The sequence below is a fragment of the Trachypithecus francoisi genome, unplaced genomic scaffold (genome assembly GCF_009764315.1).
Source record: "Trachypithecus francoisi isolate TF-2019V2 unplaced genomic scaffold, Tfra_2.0 Lachesis_group14, whole genome shotgun sequence".
Taxonomy (NCBI): Eukaryota; Metazoa; Chordata; class Mammalia; order Primates; family Cercopithecidae; genus Trachypithecus; species Trachypithecus francoisi.
The window spans coordinates 40,673,867-40,697,140 of record NW_022681459.1 but is presented as its reverse complement, the minus strand read 5'-3'; the positions used below and the strand labels follow the sequence as shown (position 1 = coordinate 40,697,140).

General features: G+C 50.6%; 1 protein-coding gene and 1 long non-coding RNA gene across 6 annotated transcripts; one reads left to right on the top strand and one right to left on the bottom strand.

Annotated features, from left to right (window-relative positions):
• The first annotated feature begins 1,974 nt into the window (after nt 1-1,974).
• LOC117096000 (SEC14-like protein 4) lies at nt 1,975-23,274 on the top strand. 5 transcript variants are annotated; one of them, XM_033232878.1, is made up of 8 exons: nt 1,975-2,097; nt 3,977-4,071; nt 13,333-13,376; nt 13,662-13,721; nt 13,865-14,053; nt 14,348-14,446; nt 15,115-15,175; nt 18,795-18,949. In XM_033232878.1, the coding sequence occupies exons 2-8, from the start codon at nt 4,026-4,028 to the stop codon at nt 18,905-18,907; spliced, it is 612 nt and encodes a 203-aa protein (XP_033088769.1). In that variant the 5' UTR covers nt 1,975-2,097; nt 3,977-4,025; the 3' UTR covers nt 18,908-18,949. The 5 variants fall into 5 exon arrangements, with proteins under 5 accessions (XP_033088769.1, XP_033088770.1, XP_033088771.1 ...); XM_033232879.1 differs by lacking the exons at nt 15,115-15,175; nt 18,795-18,949 and adding an exon at nt 23,007-23,274; XM_033232880.1 differs by lacking the exons at nt 15,115-15,175; nt 18,795-18,949 and adding an exon at nt 23,007-23,271 and having other exon boundaries at nt 14,351-14,446.
• Nucleotides 12,132-13,681, bottom strand: LOC117096008. Its single transcript, XR_004442308.1, has 3 exons — nt 13,550-13,681; nt 12,503-12,563; nt 12,132-12,414 (listed from the first exon to the last, which is right to left on the bottom strand). It is a non-coding gene; the product is annotated as an uncharacterized LOC117096008 (long non-coding RNA).

The window sequence follows — 23,274 nt, the reverse complement described above, 5'->3', positions numbered from 1 at the left end:
AGTGAGACCCTGTCTTAAAAAAAGAAAAAAATTATTATTAAAAATAATTCAAAATTATTAAAACATCAAAAGAAACAGGTGAAAGTAATTTTAATAACATATTTTGTTGTCCCAATATATTCAAAAATATCATTTAATATATAATCATTTATATAAAAATAATTAATGAGGCTAGGAGCAGTAGCACACACCTGTAATCCCAGCAATTTGGGAGGCTGAGGCAGATGGATGGCTTGAGCTCAGGAGTTTGAGACCAGCCTGGTTAACACGGCAAAAACCTGTGTCTATAAAAAACAAAAACAAAAATTAGCTGGGTGTGGTGGGGTGAGACTGTAGTCCCAGCTACTCAGGAGGCTGAGGTGGGGGCATCACTTGAGCCCGTGAGGTCAAGGCTGCAGTGAGTCATGATTGCATCACTGCACTCCAACCTGGGTGACAGAGTGAGATGCTGTCTCAATACACAAATAAATAAAATTAGTTAATGAAACGTTTTACTTTTTCTGGTACTAAGCCATCAAAATTTGGTTTGTATTTTACAATTGCAGCATGTCTCCATGCTTGCTATGACAAGCCACGTTGTCACGGCTCAAAAGCTTCTGTGGCTCATGGCCACTGGGTTCGTCCTCTCAGGACTAGAGCTTGGTTTGACTCCATGGGAGGACAGACAGAATAGGGTCTTGTGGCCTGCTTTACTCTCTCCTTCATCTTCATGTCCCCTCTACTCCTCTCTTGAAAATTCACACCCAGCCAACTTCTGTTTTCTCTTTTTGAGACAGAATCTGGCTCTGTCACCCAGGCTGGAATGCAGTGGCACCAATCTCGGCTTGTTGCAGCCTCAACCTCCCAGGTTCAAGCAATTCTTGTGCCTCAGCCTCTCGAGTAGCTGGGACTACAGGCGCAGACCACCATGCCCAGCTAATTTTTGTATTTATTAGTAGAGATAGGGTTTTACCATGTTGGCCAGGATGGTCTCAAACTCCTGACCTCAAGTGATCCGCCTGCCTCGGCCTCCCAAAGTGCCAGGTGCCAGGATTACAAGCATGAGCCACCACGCCCGACTGAACTTTTTCGTGCTTTTCCTGGTGATCTCCACCTGGCTCTCTTGTGTCAGCCAGAGCGGCCTCTTGGCTTTCCGCCCCCTCTGTTACTCTGCCCAGGGCTTCCATTGGTCCTCGGCTGGCACCTTGCATGCCTCCGCCTTCAGACTGTGGCTCTCACCCAGGAGCTCCGCACCTGGGACATCCCAGTATCTCCGCCCCTGCGGCTCCCAGCTCTGGTGACAGCCTCAGTAATAACACAATTCTGAAATATATTCCTACCAGCCAGCACTTAGTAGGCAACGCCAGGCATTCTGCTGACCCAGGGTACATTCTCTTATCCTTCCAACCGTCTTGAGGGCAGGAACCATTTTGCACATAAGGCTGTCCTATCAGTCAGTTAGCACTGACAGGTCCCAGGCTGTGTTCAAGGCAGGGGAAGGAGCTTGGGGGTCCTTAGACAAAAGCCCTGGGGGTCCTAGAGAGTTGAGCCAGGTTTATTAAAAATTCCTCCATGTTGGCCAGGTGTGGTGGCTCACATGCCTAATCCCAGCACTTTGGGTGGCCGAGGTGGGAGGATTGCTTGAGGCCAGGAGTTCCAGATCAGTCTGGTCAGCATAGCAAAACCCCGTCTCTATTTAATTCAAAATAAGAAAAAAAAAAAAGAAAATTAAAAAAAATTTCCTCCATTTTGCTGGAAAGAGGATCTCAGTGTATTCCCTTTCCTGCCACCTGCGAACAGGCGGGCGCCCCCGCAGTAAGAAGGCCTGGAGGTGGGAGCCTCCTGCTGCCCCAGATCATTCTCCCGGCAGGTCACCTCCCTGTCCCAGGTAGGGTGCGCTTGGTGACCACAGCGAAAAATCCTCGAGGGGAGGAGAGAACTGGGCGGGGCGGGGCAGGGCCAGTGCCTCTCCCGTCGGGGCGGGACCAACATCTGGCACAGCAGGCATAACCAGGCGGCAGCGGATACCAGGCGGCGGCGGGCGGACCTGCGCCCGCGGGCACCATGAGCGGTCCAGTCGGGGACCTGAGCCCCCAGCAGCAGGAGGCGCTGGCCAAGGTGAGGGGCATCGCGGGCTGGGAGGCTTGGGGAGGGGCCCTGAGCAGCCTGGCGCTGCCCAACTTGGCTGGAGCCCCCATGGTACGGGCTGGAACACCCAGCCTGGAGAGAGCGCCGGTGTTCTGCCCTCTGGTCCTGCCTGCGGTTGCTGAGGCCGCTACGTGCAGCACGCGGGACAGGAGTCTCTCTCTGGGTGACCTGGGGCCGAATCCAGTCTTCTGACCTTGCTTGCTCTCCACCACCCGGCCCTGGTACTTGTTCCCCGGTTGTGGGGGAGGGATTGGCGCTGCCATCCGGCTGCTGGGGCAGCCTTGGGTAGACAGACTCCTTTTCATGCTCAGGTTGCAACATTTGTTTGTTTGGTTTCTCTTTGTGATTTGTTCATAGGGCCCAAACTTCCCTATCTGTAATCTTTTTTTTTTTTTTTTTTTGAGATGGAGTCTTGCTCTGTCCTCCAGGCTGGAGTGTAATGACACAATCTCTGCTCACTGCAACCTCCGCCCCCTGAGTTCAAGCGATTCCCCTGCCTCAGCCTCCCAAATAGCTGGGGCTACAGGTGCCCGCCACCACACCCGACTAATTTTTGTATTTTTAGTAGAGATGGGGTTTCACCATATTGGCCAGGCTGGTCTCAAACTCCTGACCTTATGATCCACCCGCCTTGGCCTCCCAAAGTGCTGGGATTACAGGTGTGAGCTACTGTGCCTGGCCTCATATTTCTAATCCCAAATTTGGATTCACAGATTCACCTTCAAACCCAGCCCTTGCCTTCAGCTCTGTTAGTCCCCAGGGAAGTGAGATCTCCTCTCTTTCTCAGACCCAAGCCTTAGTCTCAGACCCAAACTCTAAATGACATCCTTCAACTCTGCCAGTAGGAAAAGGCACGCTGACTCCCCGATAGCCCCAACAGATGTCCTGATAAGGCATTCGTGGCTTCTCTTTCAGCCCATGTCTGTTGATCTCTGCCTCTGTTTTTCCACACAGCCTCCACTGTCTGGGGCATCAGGCAATCCACGCTGGCTGAGTGCTCACATTTATCTGACACCTGCTTGGAGCCAAGTCTGCTAAGTGTTTTACGTGCACAAACTCCTTTGGTTGGCACAAGTTTATTATTATCCCCATTTCACAGATAAGGAAACTAAGGCTCAGAGAGGTTTGATAACTTGCCTCTAAATCTAAACCCTTAAGATGCAGTATCAGGGACAACATTCCTAAAACGCTCTAGCTGGCCTGCAGCAGAATCTCCCAGGGATACTTGAAAAAATAAGGCTGTCAGTCGGGCGTGGTGGCTCATGCCTGTGATGACAGCACTTTGGGATGCCAAGGCGGGCAGATTGAGCCAAGGAGTTTGAGACCAGCCTGGGCAACATGGCAAGACCCCATCTCTACAAAAAGTACAACAATTAGCTGAGCGTCTTGTGTGCCTGTGGTCCCAGCTACTTGGGAGTCTGGGCTGGGAGGATCTACTGAGCCCGGGAGGTGGAGGTTGTAGTGAGCCAAGATCACACAACTACACTCCAGCTTGGGCAACAGAGTGAGATCCTGTCTCAATAATAATAATAATAATAATAATAGTAAAATAATAAAAATCATAGTAAAATAAAAATTAAAAATATAAGGATGCCAGGGCCCCACCTTAGACATGTAGAATGGGAGTCTGTGTGTAGGGCACCCTCAAATTTTGGGAAGGACCCAACTCTTTTTCCTATGTTGGGCTGGAGGGTTCCCTGTTTTCAGATGGCAAAGTTGTTCAGGGCAGCACCCTGCATGGTCTCCGAGTGGAGTTGACTGGTGGATGAGGTGGGAAAGGTTAGGGGCGGGGTTGGTGGCCCCAGAGGTCATGAGAGTTCCACTGACCATCAGCTCCTCCCCCGCTCAGTTCCGGGAGAACCTCCAGAACCTGCTGCCCATGCTGCCCATGCTGCCCAATGCTGCCCAATGCTGATGACTACTTTCTCCTACGCTGGCTGCTAGGTGAGGCTTGCAGGGACCAGGGGAGGCGGAGAGGGAGGGAAGGAAGGAGGGTCTCAGGAGAGGAGTGGGAGGCTTTGGGGAACGAAGCTGTAGAGTAGTAAAGAACACAAGCTTGCCGGGCGCGGTGGCTCACGCCTGTAATCCCAGCACTTTGGGAGGCCGAGGCGGGCTGATCACCTGAGGTTGGGAGTTCGAGATCAGCCTGACCAACGTGGGGAAACCCTGTCTCTACTAAAAATACAAAATTAGCCAGTGTGGTGGCACATGCCTGTAATCTCAGCTACTCAGGAAGCTGAGGCAGGAAAATTGCTTGAACCCGGGAGGCGGAGGTTGCAGTGAACTGAGATCCCACCATTGCACTCCAGCCTGCGCATCAAGAGTGAAGCTCCATCTCAAAAAAAAAGAACACAGCCTCTGGAATCAGCCTGCTCTGACTAGAATCTGAGCTCCCCTGTGTTTGAGCACAGCACAAAACCCCACTGGGCCTCAGTTTCTTCATCTGTCAAGAAGGGATGAGGCAACAGGTGGGCACAGCGCCGGGGTGAGGTTACAGCGAACAACCAGGACATCCTTAGGACTTAATTGGCCTCTGGCCTGGCCAGCCCTTGGGGCAGATATTGCGGAGCACTGTCTTCAGTACTTGCCTTTGGGTCTACCTCCAGTTCCCTGAGGACAGGGCTCTGTTGTCCCCTAAAGGAACTGAGGTGCCCTAGTGCACTGAGCAGGTGCCCAGCAAACACTTAAGGAATTGGATTTAGTGAATGGTAGAGAAGCAGTTTCTTCTAGGAATTACAGCAGCAGGTCTAAAAAAATAACAAGCCAGATGCGATGGCTCACACCTATAGTCCCAGTGCTTTGGGAGGCTGAGGCGGGCAGATTGCTTGAGCTCAGGAGTTCAAGACCAGCCTGGGCAACATGGTGAAACCTCATCTCTACAAAATATACAAAACTTACACTTTGGGAGGCCGAGACGGGCGGATCACGAGGTCAGGAGATCGAGACCATCCTGGCTAATATGGTGAAACCCCGTCTCTACTAAAAAATACAAAAAACTAGCCGGGTGAGGTGGCGGGCGCCTGTACTCCCAGCTACTCGGGAGGCTGAGGCAGGAGAATGGCGTAAACCCAGGAGGCGGAGCTTGCAGTGAGCTGAGATCCAGCTACTGCACTCCAGCCTGGGCGACAGAGCCAGACTCCGTCTCAAAAAAAAAAAAAAAAAAAAAACCAAACTTAGCTGGGTGTACTGCTGAGCACCTGTAATCCCAGCTACTCAGGAGGCTGAGGTGAGAGGATCACTTGAGCCCGGGAGGTGGAGGATGCAGTGAGCTGAGCTTGCACCACTGCACTCTGTTGCCTGGCAACAGAGTGAAACCCCATCTCAAAATACTAATGATAGTAATAGTAACAGACACTGCCCCAGGGCTTAGGGAAAAATTCATCTTAACTCATTATGCCTCATGGAATGGATTTTGAACTTGAGATGGGTGAGAAGTCAGGAGTCAGCCCAGAAAGCATACATACAGTGCATTAAAACACTGGCTTTGGAATGGGGCAGAGCTGCGACTGAGTTCCAGAGCTAGCAGTGTGCCCATGGCAAGCCGTTCACTGTCTCAACCTCACTTTCCTCTTCTGTGTAATGGACATAATACTGGTCCCTACCTTCAGGGTGCTGTGAGTCAGATGAGGTCGGAGTTGCACACAGCGCCTGAGAAAAGGAAGTCCCTACCAGGGACTAATTCTTCCTCTGAATTGTTCTGTCTGTTTTGTTTTTGTTTTTCAATATTTTGGCCAGGCCCTATGACTCATGCCTGTAATCCCAGCAGTTTGGGAAGCTGAGAGGGGCGGATCACTTGAGGCCAGGAGTTTGAGACCAGCCTGGCCAACATAGCGAAACCTCATCTCTACAAAAATGCAAAAATTAGCCGGGTGTGGTGGCACGTGCCTATAGTTCCAGCTACTCAGGAGGCTGAGGCACGAGAATCACCTGAACCCAGGAGGCGGAGGTTGCAGTGAGCCGAGATCATGCCATCGTACTCCAGCCTGGTCAACACAGCGAGACCCTGTCTTAAAAGTATATATATATGTGTGTGTGTGTGTGTGTGTGTGTGTGTGTGTGTACATATATATATCAACTTAAATTTTTAGAATAGTTTTAGATTTTCAGAAAATTGCAAATATAGTGCAAAAAGTTCCCACATACTCTGCACCTAGTTTTCTTTTTTATTAACATCCTCTTCTTATGATGATGATGGTACATTTGTTAGAATTAATAAACCAATATGGATACATTATTATTAACTACAGTTCATATAATATTTGGATTTCCTTCATTTTTCTCTTCCAGGATCCCATCCAGGATCACACATTATATTTAGTTGTCTTGCCCTCCTTGAGACCCCTTGACTGTGGCACTTTCTATTTGTTTTTGACAAGGGAATATGTCATTACCCCCAGCCTGGACTAAAGAAGGAGTTGGGACAGTTGATTTCTTGAAGCCCCTTGATACAGCATCAGCCCTCTCTCCTCCTTTAGAGTCTTTTTGGGTTTAAAACCCAGCTTTGGGGGTGCTTGGTGTGTCCTTGATAAAGGAGTGGGATTGCAGGTACCTAGGCTTCCAGGTCATAGGAAAGAAAAAGGATCCAAGATCGGGAAGGGGGCTGGGTATCCTGATGCCTCCCACCTCATGCCATGGGTGATGGGACCTGCTGGCATGGCCCCATCGTCCACTTCAGCATCAGCTCCACTACTCCCGGCGTCACTAACCCAAGACCCAGGCAAACGGGAGGGCTACTCCTGAGGCTGAGCTTGGCAGAGGACCCTCTCCCGGGCCTCATGCTGAGGGGCTTTTCCCAACCCTCCTTCTGAAGTTCTTTTCCTTTGTTTATTTTTATTTTTATTTTTATTTTTTGTAGACGCAGGGTCATAGAGTCTCACTACATTGCCCAGGCTGGTCTCGAACCCTTGGACCCAAAATGATCCTCCTGCCTCTCAAAGTGCGGGGATTACAGGCATGAGCCACTCTGCCTGACCCCCTCTGTTTTTCCTTATCTTCATCCCACATCTGTCTGTCAGTTCCATTAGTTTCATCTGATACCAGTTCCATCAGGGCAGGGATGTGCCTGCCGTGGTCCCCTCTGCCTGGCACATAGTAGGTGCTACTGAAAAAAAAAACAACAACAACTCTGTCCTCATATCCCATGAGCATTGCCCAAACCACTGTCTATAGGACAAGAAACCACACTCTGGTTCCTAATTGAAAAATCTCCTATAGCCAGGCACGGTGGCTCGCTCCTGTAATTCTGGGATTTTGGGAGGCCAAGGCAGGAGGATTGCTTGACCCATGAGTTCAAGACCAGTCTGGGCAACATGATGAAACCATATCTCTACAAAAAATTCAAAAATATGCCCGACGTGTTGGTGCATGCTTGCAGTTCCAGCTATTTGGGAGGCTGAGGTAGGAGGATGGCTTGTCTCAAAAAACAAACAACAAAACAGAAAATCATCTATAAATTGATTCTTTTTTAGGCCTATAAGAGAAGATTATGAACAAATATCCATTAATAAATTTGAAAATCCAAGTGAAGAAAGACACATTCCTAGAAAATAATATATAAGACCAAAATCCAGCAAGAAGAAATAGAAAATGTCATCAGACCAATAAATATTAGAGAAATCGAAATGGCAGCAAAAACTTCCCCTCCCCCAAAACTCAGACTCCAGTGGTTCTACAGATGAATTCCTCTGGAGTTTTAAGACCAGCTGGCCGGGCGCAGTGGCTCACGCCTGTAATCCCAGCACTTTGGGAGGCCAAGATGGGTGGATCACCTGGGGTCAGGAGTTCGAGAAAAGCCTGACCAACATGGAGAAACCCCGTCTCTACTGAAAATACAAAAATTAGCCACGCATGGTGGTGGGCACCTGCAATGCTGGCTACTCGGGAGGCTGAGGCAGGAGAATCGCTTGAACCTAGGAGATAGACGTAGCAACAAGCCGAGATTGGCCGGGCGTGGTGGCTCAAGCCTGTAATCCCAGCACTTTGGGAGGCCGAGATGGGCGGATCACGAGGTCAGGAGATCGAGACCATCCTGGCTAACACGGTGAAACCCCGTCTCTACTAAAAAGTACAAAAAACTAGCCGGGCGAGGTGGCGGGCGCCTGTAGTCCCAGCTACTCGGGAGGCTGAGGCAGGAGAATGGCATAAACCCGGGAGGCAGAGCTTGCAGTGAGCTGAGATCCGGCCACTGCACTCCAGCCTGGGTGATAGCGAGACTCCGTCTCAAAAAAAAAAAAAAGTAGGCCAAGATTGTACCATCACACTCCAGACTGGGCAACAGAGAGAGACTACGTCTCAAAAAACAAACAAACAAACAAACAAAAACAGTTAATTTCTAGCTCATACAATTGTTTAAGAACCTATGAGAAAGTTACCTTATAAGGTTTGAGTAAGTTTGATTTCAAAGCTAGATCAGTACAATTTTTATTTTTATTTTTATTTTTTATTTTTTATTTTTTTGAGACGGAGTCTTGCTCTGTCGCCCGAACTGGAGTGCAGTGGCCGGATCTCAGCTCACTGCAAGCTCCGCCTCCCGGGTTCACGCCATCCTCCTGCCTCAGCCTCCCGTGTAGCTGGGACTACAGGCGCCGCCACCTCGCCTGGCTAGTTTTTTATATTTTTTTAGTAGAGATGGGGTTTCACCGTGTTAGCCAGGATGGTCTCGATCTCCTGACCTCGTGATCCGCCCATCTCGGCCTCCCAAAGTGCTGGGATTACAGGCTTGAGCCACCGCGCCCGGCCGATCAGTACAATTTTTAAAATTTCATTTTATTATTATCATTTTTTTGAGACAGAGTCTTGCTTTATTGCTAAGGATGGAGTGCAGTGGTGCAATTTCGGCTCACTGGAAACTCCACTTCCCAGGTTCAAGTGATTCTCGTGCCTCAGCTTCCTGGCTAGCTGGGATTACAGGCACGAACCACCACACTCGGCTAATTTTTTGTATTTTTAGTAGAGACAGGGTTTCACCATGTTGGCCAAGCTGGTCTTGAACTCCTGACCTCAGGTGATCTGCTTGCCTTGGCCTCCCAACGTGCTGAGATTACAGGCAGGAGCCACCGTGCCCGGCTAATACAAGTTTTTAAAAAAGAAAATTCTCAGCCTATTTTACTTATGAATGTAGATATAAAGAAGTCTAAATCAGGCCAGGCACGGTGGCTCACACCTGTAATCCCAGCACTTTGGGAGGCTGAGGCAGGTGGACCACCTGAGGTCGGGAGTTCCAGACCAGCCTGACCAACATGGTGAAACCCCATCAATTTAAAAAAAAAAAAAAAAAGAGTAGTCTAAATCAATATTATGTAGTAGAATCCAATAAGACATTAAAATTATGCAGCGTGACTGGCTGGGTGTGGTGGCTCACACCTGTCATCCCAACACTTTGGGAGGCCAAGGCAGGCAAATCACAAGGTCAGGAGATCAAGACCATCCTAGCTAACAGGGTAAAACCTCGTCTCTACTGAAAATACAAAAACATTAGCTGGGCGTGGTGGCAGGCGCCTGTAGTCCCAGCTACTCAGGAGGCTGAGGCAGGAGAATGGCTTGAACCCGGGAGGGAGAGCTTACAGTGAGCCGAGATCGCACCACTGCACTCCAGCCTGTGCGACAGAGCGAGACTCCATCTAAAAAAAAAAAAAATTATGCAGCGTGACCTAGGGAAGTTTATCTTAGGTATGTAAGAATACTTCAACAACAGAATATCTATCAGTATCATTGAAAACATTAATGAGTGCTAGAAATGAGAAATTATGTGGCTATCTCAGTTCATGCAGATAGAGCATTTGAAAAGGTTCAAATCCTTCTTATAAGACAGAACAAAAGTCTTACCAATCTAGGGATAGAAGGGAGTTTCCTTTACTTGGTAATGATTACGTAGCAAAAATCCTCTGACAAATGTTAACACTTATTAGAGGATTTTAGATGCATTTTCTTTAAGATCAGGAACAAGGAAAGAATAACAACATCAATCAACATTACTGTTTAAATGTAGAACTGGAGACCTTTGCCAATGTTATAAGGAAAGAAAAAAATAATAGTTGGTGTAAAGACTAGAAGGAAAGAGTTAAAATATTTGCAGAGAAATTGCTTGTCTCCTTTGAAAACCAACTGGATCAACAGAAAAACTCTAGAACTCAAGAGAAAATTCAGCAATATTGCCAGGTATAAAAATCAGTAGCGGGCAGGGCATGGTGGCTCACACCTGTAATCCCAGCACTTTGGGAGGCCAAGGCAGGCAGATCACTTGAAGTTAGGAGTTCAAGACCAGCCTGGCCAATAAAAATACAAAATTTAGCCAGGCATGGTGGCGCATGCCTGTAGTCCCAGCTGCTCAGGAGGCTGAGGCACGAGAATTACTTGAACCCGGGAGGCGGAGGTTGCAGTGAGCTGAGATCTGCACTCCAGTCTGAGTGACAGAGTAAGACTCTGTCTCAAAAAAAAAAAAAAAAAAAAAAAAGAAACGAAAAGTCAGATACCATTCAAAACAGCAACAAAGTCCGTAAAATACCCAGGAGTTTAACCTATACCACATAATACCTGTACAGCAAAAATCTTAAAATCTCTGAAGTATATAGAACTGCCCTGTTCAGTTTGATAACCTGTAGCCACATATAACTGTAACGATTAAATTAAATTAAAACTCCAGGTCCTCAATCACATTTGCCATGTTTCAACTGCTCCGTAGCCTCAGGCAGCTAGCGGCTGCCTTAATGAGCAACTCAGGTATAGGACATTTCCATCATCACAGAATGTTCTCTTTGATAGAATTGACACAGAAGATGCTTTTAATAAATACATAGCCCAGAGCAAAGATCGGGCAGGTGAACTTGGTGGCTTATCTTCAAATATTTGCAGAATTGCCACACTGACAAGGGATTACATCTATTTGTTTGACCTCTGATGATGCGGCTGGAACCATCATAGGGCAGATTTGGGTTCAGTCAAAGCTGCTGAAGAATGGAATGGTAATGCCTTCTGTGGTAATGAACTCCCCATCGTGGGAGATAATCAAGGCTGAGCTGTTGCATTGGGGGTTCTTTCTTTTTTTTTTTTTTTTGAGACGGAGTCTCGCTCTGTCGCCCAGACTGGAGTGCAGTGGCCGGATCTCAGCTCACTGCAAGCTCCGCCCCCCGGGTTTTACGCCATTCTCCGGCCTCAGCCTCCGAAGTAGCTGGGACTACAGGTGCCCGCCACCTCGCCCGGCTCGTTTTTTGTATTTTTTAGTAGAGACGGGGTTTCACCGTGTTCACCAGGATGGTCGCCATGTTTCAACTGCTCCGTAGCCTCGGGCAGCTAGCGGCTACCTTAATGAGCAACTCAGGTATAGGACATTTCCATCATCACAGAACGTTCTCTTTGATAGAATTGACACAGAAGATGCTTTTAATAAATACATAGCCCAGAGCAAAGATCGGGGAGGTGAACTTGGTGGCTTATCTTCAAATATTTGCAGAATTGCCACACTGACAAGGGATTACATCTATTTGTTTGACCTCTGATGATGCGGCTGGAACCATCATAGGGCAGATTTGGGTTCAGTCAAAGCTGCTGAAGAATGGAATGGTAATGCCTTCTGTGGTAATGAACTCCCCATCGTGGGAGATAATCAAGGCTGAGCTGTTGCATTGGGGGTTCTTTCTTTTTTTTTTTTTTTTTTTTTTCAGACAAGGTCCCACTCTGTCACCCAGGCTGGAGTGCAGTGGTGCGACCTTGGCTTACTGCAGCCCCCTCCTCCTGGGTTCAAATGATTCTCGTGCCTCAGCCTTCCGAGTAGCTGGGACTACAGGTGTGCACCACCACGACTGGCTAGGTTTTGTGGGTTTTGTTGTTGTTGTTGTTGTTTGAGACAAAGTCTTGCTCTTATCCCCCAGGCTGGAGTGTAATGTCGCGATCTCAGCTCACTGCAAACTTTGCCTCCCGGGTTCAAGCAATTCTCCTACCTCAGCCTCCCGAGTAGCTGGGATTACAGGCGCCTGCCACCATGCTCGGCTAATTTTTGTATTTTTAGTAGAGACGGGGTTTCACCATGTTGGCCAGGCTGGTCTCGAACTCCTGATCTCAGGTGATCTGTCCGCCTTGGTCTCCCAAAGTGCTGGAATTACAGGTGTGAGCCACCACGCCCAGTTGGGAGTGATTTCTGGAACTGGTTCATGGTCAGAGCAGAGGAGGCCTAGATAGCATCTGAGATCCCTTCCATCTGAAAATCTCTGACCTCACACATTGTTTCAGCTCCGCGAGTGGACAAATTCCTCAGTGAGCCAGGGGTCTCAGAGAGCAACAGTCAAAGCATTTCTAAAATAGATCATCACGTTTTCAATTAAAGTGTGTCTATTTCTTCAAAATAGGTAATCATGAGAGCTACTGTTTATTGAGAACTTACTGTGAGCCAGGTACTGGGCCAAGCACTTTCTATACATTATCTCATGTTGTTCTTTGAATAACTGAAACAGATAGTGTTCTCATTTAACTGATTTAAAAAACTAAGGCTCAGAGAAGGTAAGTGACTTGCTCAAGGTTGCACAGGAAATAAAAGGGCAACTCTAGACTTTAAGCCCCAGTCTGTGTGAATCCAAACCCCATGCTCCCCACCACCCCTAACACTGTGCAGGTGGCGGGGGGATCTCTGCTTCCTGAGGGACATCAAATACAGGCTAGACTGGCCTCCAGAAGGTTGTAGGAAGACTAGAAACTGAAATCAAGGGCTCTCCAGTCTTCTAGATGATTAAAGATCCTTAACTTGTTAAAAAAAAAAAAATCTCTAGGTCGGACACAGAGGCTCATGCCTGTAATCCCAACACTTTGGGAAGCTGAGACAGGAGGACTGCTTGAGGCCAGGAGTTCAAGACCAGCCTGGGCAACATAGCAAGATCCCTATCTCTAAAAAAAAAAAGAAATCTAAAAAAAAATTAGCCAGGTGTGGCGGTGTGGCCCTGTAGTCTCAGCTACTCAGAAGGCTGGAGTAGGAGGATCACCTGGGCCAGAGGCCACAGTAAGCTATGATCACATCACTGCACTCTGGCCTGGGCAACAGAGCCAAGACCCTGTCTCAAAAAACAAACAAACAAACAAACAATTTCTAGATGTTCAATGTATTCTTGGGGTGTCAGAAAAAGGCTGGGGACACCTTAGCTATTTCCTCATGAGTTTTTAGGGAACGGCTCTTTCTAGATCTATCCTTGAGCTTCTACTTACCTCCTCTTCTTCTTGCAGCTCGAAACTTTGACCTGCAGAAATCTGAGGACATGCTCCGGAGGGTAAGGATCTCTGATCCCTACTGTCCTGCCTTCCATGCACCGTGACCCAGGGATTCACGGCAAAAGGGTAGAGACTCTGGCCCTGTCCCATTCTCCTGTTCCTTCTTTCTTCCTCCCCCGATCCCTTTCTGCATCAGACCCAAGTCCCACCAGCCCACCTCCTGTCCCCATACCCGGAGAGCCTGGGTATGTTCTGGCGGGATCTTGGTGGCTGTGGGCAGAGGGACCTAGCCTGGTGTCCCCAGGTTCCTGCAGAATCCTATAGCTCCTGCTGTGTCCCTGCAGCACATGGAGTTCCGGAAGCAACAAGACCTGGACAACATCATCACGTGGCAGCCCCCTGAGGTGAGCCTTGAGCAGCATCCCCCAGGCCATCTGAGGCTCCCCACCGCTGACCTCATCTCCCACCCACCACATCCAGCCGCCTGATGGAGTAGGGACCCAGCCTAGTGAGCTGGATTGAGTCAGGACCTTACCCACACCTCCAGGTCATCCAGCTGTATGACTCGGGTGGTCTTTGTGGCTACGACTACGAAGGCTCCCCTGTGTACTTCTGCATCATCGGGTCCCTCGACCCCAAGGGTCTCCTGCTGTCGACCTCCAAGCAGGATTTGATCCGGAAGCGCATCAAGGTCTGTGAGCTGCTTTTGCATGAGTGTGAGCTGCAGACTCAGAAGGTGAGCAGCTGGGGTGGAGCTGGGCCTCATCTGTCTATAGGGTGGCACCAGGACCAGAGAGGGGTGGCACCTTCCCCCCCTCCCCAGCCCTCAGCACTCAGGACTCTGGTGGAATGTGGGCTTCTCCCACCCTTACCCACCCATGAAGGTGAGGTGTTATTCATCTGTCTGGAAAACACTATGGGCTGCCAGAGGGTGGGATGGCAGGAAGGTGGGGAGAGGTGCCCAAGTCTCTCTGGCCAGGATCTCCTGACTGGAGCTGTTGTCTGACCTATATGCTGACTCTGTCCCAAGCAGCTGGGCAGGAAGATCGAGATGGCGCTGATGGTGTTTGACATGGAGGGGCTGAGCCTGAAGCACCTGTGGAAGCCAGCTGTGGAGGTCTACCAGCAGGTAAGGTGGGCGGCTGGTTTGGGGCTGGTGTGGGCAGCGGCTCCCAGCTGTGAGCCCTAGCTGTGAATTGCTGTGAGAATCCAGTGAGATAGAGGGGTGGGTATGCCCTGCAGGGGCTCCACAGACCAGCCAATGATGCTGGCCTAGAGTCCAGCCTCCAAGGAGAAAGAGGAACAAGAGTAACACAAAGAGGCCAGGCGCGGTGGCTCACACCTGTCGTCCCAGCACTTTGGGAGGCCAAGGCGGGAAGATTGCTTGAGCCCGGGAGTTCAAGATCAGCCTGAGCAACACAGTGAGATGTCATCTCTACCAATAATAATAATAATAATAATAATAATTTTTACATTAGCCCAGTGCAGTGGCACGTGCCTGTAGTCATAGATACTTGGGTGGCTGAGGCGGGAGAATGTCTTGAACCCAGGAGTTCAAGGTTGCAGTGAGCTGTGATTGTGCCACTATACTCCACCTTGGGCGACAGAGCGAGACCCTGTCTCAAGAACAGATAACAAACAAAAAAAGAAGAACAGAGAGGAGGAGGCACATGCTTGTGGGGAAGGTAGGATGGGCCAGGGGTGGGCCTGTTGTCTCAGCAGTATCAGAGGCCACAGAAACCCATGGGCGGGAGGTGATGGAACAGAGCCCCAACCAGACTCATCTTGACTCCACAGTTTTTTAGCATCCTGGAAGCAAATTATCCTGAGACTTTGAAGAATTTAATTATTATTCGAGGTAAGCCCATGACCGGGATGACCTCCTGGGGAGGGAGAAGCAGGAATAGGAGGGTACAATAGGTAAGCCATGGAGTTAAAGGCTCCTCCAAACTGCAGGCATGAAGCTACCCCTCTCTAAGGACCCTAACCAGCCCCTGGTCTCCAGTTTAATCACCACCTAATCCCTTCTCTGTCTGACCTCTCCTGCGAGTCAGCAGTAAAATCTGAAGCCTCCCTGTCCAGACTTCCTGGGATGGGGGAGGCCCAGCCTGGGACAAAGCCTTCATGGAGCTGGTGCCTCCCCACTGCTGTCAGTGGCAGGAGACATCTGCCCCCCGCCCCACCTTTCCCAGCCATGGAAAATTCCCCAGCTGTGGAGCCTCCAAATCTTGAGGCCAGACCCAATCGGCTCTTGCCCAGAGAACAGCCGACCTGCTCACTCCCCAGGGGTGACAGAGAAGAGATTTAGTTGGTGAAGAGGAAGGTCCAGCCCTCAAACTGTTGCCCCCTCCTTGCCCCTCCAAGGCAAAGCCAGGCTCATCTTCTTGCCTTCTGAGGAGCATAAACCTTAAGTCCTGAGCCAGGCAGGGGTCTGGGATGCAAGACGGGACCGCTGGTCTCAGTTCAAACTAACCCCAACCCAGTGCGTCATGGGGGGAGCCTGGAATTCACACATGGAGGTGTTCCCTTCAACATCATCTGGTCCAACCTCCTCATTCCATGGCGTCAAGGAGCAAAGAGAAGGGCAGGGTTTTGCCCAAGGTCGCACAGCGGCTTGGTGCCGGGGGCAGGAGCTATCCAAGTCTCCCAAGGAGCTATCCAGAGCCCTTTCCATCGTGCCACTGCCCCTGCAAAAAGAAAGCCTCCCGGAAATGGGAGAAAACTTGGGCCCCTGCCCCTGCCCCTGCCCCAGGGCCCGGCTGCCAATCCCAAGGATGAATGTTGCCTTTGTGCTTTCAGCGGCCTCCGGGGACTCACAAGCAACCACTTCTTCCCAGGTGGCACCGCCACGGCTGCTTGGAGCTTGGGCGGGGGGTGGCCAACCTTCCTGGGACCTTGAGGGTGGCAGAGGGAGGAAGGAGCCATCCGCGGGCGCGGGCCAGGCTGGGGCAGCCGCCTCTGCTCCTCCCGCCGCCCGCCACGGACCCTCGGCCCCTACAAGCCCCGTCCCTTCTCGCTGCCACAGGAGGGCGAGGGCCACAGCCCGGGGCGGGAGCCCGGGCCAGGGCTAGGGCTCACCTTGGCCAATGCCTCCTTCTGCTTGGGGCTCAGATCCCCGACTCTGCCGCTCATCGTGGCTCAACCGCGGGGATGGGGTTTGGGGGCGGGAGGCGGCAGCTGATGGAGCACAGACTCGTCCTTGCCGCCACCCGGAGTAAAGTCCCAGCCTTTTGCCCGGGCCGCGGAGCTGGCAGCCAAGCCCCGCCTCTTAAAGGATCCGGAGGGGCGGAGTAGGGAGCGCTGCACTGGGGCGCGGGAGGCTCTGACATGGGCCGCCTCCGCCCTCCTGAAGTCAGAAACCCAGGCAGGAGGCGAGCAAGTGCGCCCACCGGGACTGAGGCCAGTGGGCATCAGAAGGGCAGGGAGTCTCAGTTTTAGTTCCAAATTTACTCTTAGCTCATAGGGTGACCTTAGGCGAGACACCTGAGCTCTCTGGGCCTCTGAACAAGGAGGGATTGAAAGGTGCTATCTTTTTTTTTTTTTTTTTTTTGAGACGGAGTCTCGCTCTGTCACCCAGACTGGAGTGCAGTGGCCGGATCTCGGCTCACTGCAAGCTCCACCTCCCGGGTTTACGCCATTCTCCTGCCTCAGCCTCCCGAGTAGCTGGGACTACAGGCGCCCGCCACCTGGCCCGGCTAATTTTTTTAAAAATATTTTTTAGTAGAGACGGAGTTTCACTGTGTTAGCCGGGATGGTCTCGATCTCCTGACCTCGTGATCCGCCCGCCTCGGCCTCCCAAAGTGCTGGGATTACAGGCTTGAGCCACCGCGCCCGGCCTGAAAGGTGCTGTCTAATGAGCTCTTCTAACCAGGCTCCCATAGTGCAGGACTGCACAGCATCCTGCACACAGGGATTGTTCTGTTTTTGTTTTTGTTTTTTTGAAACGGAAACTCGCTCTGTCACTCAGGCTGGAGTGCAGTGGCACGACCTCCGCGCACTGCAACCTCTGCCTTCCGGTTTCAAGCTATTCTCCTGCCTCGGCCTCCCAGGTTGGAATTACAGGTGCACGCCACCATGCCAGGCTAATTTTTGTATTTTTAATAGAGACAGGGTTTCACCGTGTTGGCCAGGCTGGTCTCGAACTCCTGACCTCAAGTGATCCTCCCACCTCGGCCTCTCAAAGTGCTGGGATTACAAGTGTGAGCCACCGTGCCCGGCCTACAGGGATTATTAATAAATGTTTCCTGAATGAATGAATGAAAGAAACGCTCCAATAGAGCCACAGATCCTGGTGCTGGCAGAACCCTGGGAGGGAGAGAGAAACAGATCATTCAGGGATCATGCAACTTACCTCATTTAACAGCTTGGGAAACTGAGGCCCAGACAAGGCATGGCTTATCCAAAGTTGTTAGTGGCATGACAGATGTGGAGTGCCCATTGCCTGGCACATGGAAAGTGCTTAGCTGTGCCCTCCCCTTATGGCCTGGAATTAATGCAGAGCTAGGCCCAGGAGTCTGTGGGCATCTCATCTCCCAGAGCCATGCCTCAGCTCCCTCAACACTCAAGTCTCTGGGAGAGAGAAAGCAGAATGTCCCCAGTCTGTCTCCTTACCCAGAGGCAAAGGCACCAGGCCTGTTAAAGACATTTAAGGACTTTGCTCTGCCCTTGGTGTGGCCCCCACCATAGAGGTCTGCTGCAGGGTGCAGAGTGAGGGTTGAGGCCCCCAGTGCCCACCTCTGCAGAGAGTTTTCAGGCAGTTCTGCCCTAGTTAGTCTCACTGGCTTCTGGCTTGGGGCAGGACAGGGCTGCCTTCCTTACTGGATATATGGCTAAGATCTTTATATAAGACCCTTCCAGGGCCAGGCTGTTCTTTCCAGGGTAGAGCCTACTCAAAGGAAACTATTATAGAAGAACACCATGTTGGTCAGGAGCGGTGGCTCATGCCTATAATCCCAGTACTTCGGGAGGCCAAGGCAGGCAGATCACCTGAGGTCAGGAGTTCGAGACTAGCCTGGCCACCATGGTGAAACCCCATCTCTATTAAAAATACAACAATTAGCCAGGTGTGGTGGTGTGCATCTGTAGTCCCAGCTACTCAGGAGGCTGAGATGGGAGAATTGCTTGAACCCGGGAGGCAGAGGATGCAGTGAGCTGAGATCATGCCATTGCACTCCAGTCTCGGGCGACAGAGCAAGACTCCCTCTAAAAAAAAAAAGAAAAGAAAAGAAACACAGCCTTAAATAGATAAAAGAAAAAAAAACAAAAAAAGAAAAAACAAATAAAAAAGAAACACAGCCTTTTATATTGGTTCGGCAACTTACAGTTCACAAGGTACCTCAGATCTAGCTTGTCACTTAAGCATGGGACAATTCTGTAAGGTAGGCAGGTCAGGTGACTTATTGAGGAGCCTGAGGGAGAGGTGGTCATAGGTGGACACGTGCAGAGTTGGGACTTAAACCCAAGTTTGTGGTTTCTAGGCCGAATGCTCCCAGGCCAAGGTGTGGACGGGCCAAGGAACTGCCTGCAGAAGTTACCCAGGAAAGTACACGATCACCTTCACCCAACAGGATACAGCCCTCCCCACATCTGAAGTTACCCAAATAAAAGCCTCAGTAAAGAACCCTTCCCCAGGCCTGTGCCTCCCAGGTTCAACAGCTGCCTCTTTCTTCTTCCTCCACTGAGACTTAACCTACCTCCGGCCCACCGTAAAACAGCTAGTTAATGTGATCATATAAATCCTAAATAGGCCCAGGCTGGGTGGCTCACGCCTGTAATCCCAGCACTTTGGGAGGGCGAGGTGGGCAGATCACCTGAGGTCTGGAGTTCAAGACCAGTCTGGCCAACATGGTGAACCCCGTATCTACTAAACATACCAAAAAAAAAAAAAAACAAAACAAAACAATTAGCCGGGCATGGTGGTGCACACCTGTAGTCCCAGCTACTTGGGAGGCTGAGGCAGGAGAATCGCTTGAACCCAAGAACTGGAGGCTGCAGTGACCCAAGATTGCACCATTGTATTCCAGCCTAGGCGACAAAGCAAGACTCTGTCTGAAAAAAACAAAACAAAACCAACTAACCGGGCTTAGTGGCTCACGCCTGTTAATCCCAGCACTTTGGGAGGCCGAGGAGGGCGGATCACCTGAGTTCAGGAGCTTGAGACCAGCCTGGCCAACATGGTGAAATGCCGTCTCTACTAAAAATACAAAAATTAACCGGGCCTGGTGGTGGGCACCTGTAATCCCAGCTACTTGGGATGTTGAGGCAGGAGAATTGTTTGAACTCAGGAGGCAGAGGCTGCGGTGAGCCGAGATTGCGCCACTGAAGTCCAGTCTGGGCAACAGGAGTGAAACTCTGTCTCAAAAAACAAAACAAAACAAAAAACCTAAATAAATAATCTGGTGAAGTCCTTGGAGCTGGCTACTGAGAGTCCCTCCCTCCCATCCCCACTTTTTCTCTATCCCCTAATCCCTGCCCTACAGTTCTTCCTCCCTGCTAGGTATGTTGCACCCCTGCTCAAGAATCTTCAACGGCTCCCTGGTTCCTTCCTGAGTTGACTCAATCCCACTGATCTGCATCTGAGGCCTACCCCCACCCTATCCCAGCGTTCCCTGTGGCACCAAGGGCCACTTGCCCCCTCCACACACTTTATTTCAGTCTGAGAAGCTTCCCACTGTCCTTTAGACACACCTCTGCACTCCTGCTTCTGTGAGAGTTGCTGCTGTGTCCTGTATCCTCCTGCCAGGTCTTCCCCAGCCCTCAAGACTCTGATCAAATACTGTTTCCAGGAGCTTCTCCCTGAGCTACCCTCTGCCAACCAGATGTCCCCTTTCCTGGCCTTGGTGTGGACTATTTTGCATTGTAGTGGCAATTATCAGGGAACAGCGTGGCCCAACAGGAAGAACCAGGCCTCCCGGGTCAGGCAGGCTGGAGGGGACAGCCTTCTGTGATGGATGTATCTTGCTGGGGACTTTGGTTAGGGGAACACAGAGTGTGAACAACTGAAAGAAGGCCGGTGGCACGCAGAGATCTAGGAGAAGCGTTGGGGTGGCAGTCCTAGTGCTGACAGAGCCCTGTGCTTCAGATTCTTCTGGGGGGCAGCTCTGGGCACAGAAAGGAGCACTGGACTGGGAGTCCGGTGTGTGAACTGGAGACCATGTTCTTGCTTAATGTGCTGCCATGACTATTCCGCAAGGCGCACATTTGGGGGTCTCCTCAGGGCTGCTGGCCCATGCCTTCTAGACCTTGGTTGTTTCCTCATTAAAATGAGGGCACTGGCCTTGAGATCAGAGGCCTCCTGCATGCCCTGGCCTCAGAATCTGTGGTGCCAGGGGGAAGGGAGTGGCAAAGAGATTGGCTCTGCGATTTGAGGGTTGGAAAGAACAGTCTTTTAAACCCTTCAACAAATATTTGTGGAACACTCTACTTCCACGGGGCGAGGGCAGCATGAACTCTCTGGAAAGCCTTTGTGCCTGTGGGTAGCCATGCAGAAAAGCCCTGGCCCCAGCCTCCTCCCCTCCTCCCAGCCCAGCCCTGTGGGGCTTGCAGCCGCCTCAAGTCACCTGCCTCCTCTGGGTGTCTGTGATCTGGTGAGAGAACGAATCCCATCGCTGTGAAAATTGCAAGTGAAGTAATGGCTGGGGAAGTGGTGGGCGCACACAGGTGAGGGATTATTATTACTACTGTGTTGCTTCTGAAGGCACATCAGAGAGTGAGAAACTAAGCCTGTCTGGCTCCTCCCCTGAGCCCCACTTCCTCCTCACTTCCTCAGTCCAGCCTGGCTTTGCAAAGAAACAAAATCTTCTCCCCACCCTACTTCCCACACTTGAACCCCTGATTAAGTCCCTTACCTTCCTGGGTATCACTGTCTAATCCCTAAGCCCTTTCTCATCAGTCTCCAGTTGTCTCCAAGAGCCAAATCCCTTTAGAGTGATGTGGCCCAGAGATAGCTGTGAGCACAGAGGCTGGGGGCAGGGAGCTGGGACCTCAGGACTCCCCCAGAGGGGAGGGGAGGGCTGGAGGGGTGCTGGGGGCCCCTGCTATGGCTTTGGCGCTAGCTGGCAGGGGCCTGGAGACTTCCTTTGGGAAGGATGGGTTCCCATTTCCACCCCAAACAGAGCTAAAATAGACTCCAGATTCCACAGGCAAGCTTGTTCCCGCGCCAGTGACCTCTCAGAGCAGAATGGCATAGGGGTGGGCCCACCAACTCTGGAACCAGACTACCTGGATTTGGGTCCTGGTTCTATAACTTAGCAAAGTTACTTGACCTCTGCCTCAATTTCCCATCTGTAAAGTGGCAGTGATCATCTTACTACCTCATATGATTGGAATGAGATTAAATGAGCTAATTCATGAAAAGAATGTTGAAGAGTACCTGGAACACAGTGAAGCTATTGGGTTTTTTTTATTTTTTATTTTTTGTGGGTTTTTTTTAAGAGATGGGGGTCTCACTATGTTGCCCAGGCTGGTCTTGAACTCTTGGCCTCAAGTGATCCTCCCACCTTGACCTCCCAAAGTGCTGGGATTACAGGTGTGACCCACTGTACCCAGCTGGTATCAGCTGTTTTGACTTGCACTCTCTGTTCCTTCTCTTGGATATTCTTGCCATTCAGGTGCCACCCCACACACCAGCTCTTAGAGGGGTCTCCCTTCCCTGTAATGAGGCTGAAGTGGCCTCTGGCCACCAGCCCCTCTCTGATGCTATTTCATCTCGTTCCTGTGGCACCTACCGTGGCCTGAAATGATCTCGCTTGTGTATGTGATTATAGTTTTCTATCTGTTCTCAAGGGCAGAAACCATTGCTGGTTACGGTCACTGCTCCATGCCTAGTGCCTAGCACCGAGAAGACCTTTGATATCCATTTGTGGGCATGACACTCACCCTGTCCCTGAGAGCTGGGCCCAAGGAAGGAGCAGGACCCCCTCCACTTTGTAGTCCATGTCACAATTACTCTGCGGCTACTTTGCATCTGCCCTGTGTGATCTTGAGTGAGTCGTCGACCCTCTGAGCATCTGGGTGAGTGGAGGGAGGTGGCAGATGGAACTAAGCAATCAAGGGACACTTTAAGATCTTTGAAGACAACTTATTTTATGTGCTGGAGCTCATGTCCATAAGGTAAAGGGATCTTAGGGACCTCCATGTTCTAAAAATACCACCACCTCAGGCCTGGCCGTCCCTGTTGCCACTGGGCTGAAGCCCCCACTGATGGTGACACATTCCGGTGAGTTAGGCATTGTCTTCTTCAAGGCCCTTTTTGTACAAAATGAAGCCACTGGGCCCCATGTGGCCACATTCCCCAGGGACCAGCCTGCCACCTGGTGGCAGCTTGATTACCTTGGCCTCTTCCTCATTGGTGGGGCCCAGGTTCATGCTCACTGGAACAGACACATATTCTAGATGTGGATTTGCCTTCCCTGCCCTTCATCCTTCTGCCAGCATCACCATCTGTGTACTCATGGAATGTCTCATCCATTTGTATGGCATTTGCACAGCCTGGTGTATGACCAAATAACTCATTTCACAGCAAAGGAAGAGAAGCAGAGGGCTCAGGTTCACAGAATTCACTGGCCTTATCATACACCCCTTCCTGGTACCAATTTTAAAACATTTCATCCTCATCGCCACCCGCTTCCACCGCTGAGCTAACATAATTCATGCCTCACACTTTGATTAATACCTTTATTTCTTCCTAGGTCCCCAGCAACTTTACAGAGCACGAAGAGACAGAGGAATTGGGGCCTTCTCCATGCAGGTCTCTGCCCAGCCCAGGGCCAGGAAACCTCGTATCCCAAGAAACAAGCTACTTGGAATCACAGCATGTCTGATGAAAGGCCCTCCCAAGTCATTTAGTTCAGGCTCCCATTTTATAACTGAGGACGAAGGCCAAGAAAATGGAAGTGGCTCGCCAGGTGCGGTGGCTCACGCCTGTAATCCCAGCACTTTTGGGAGGCCGAGGCGGGC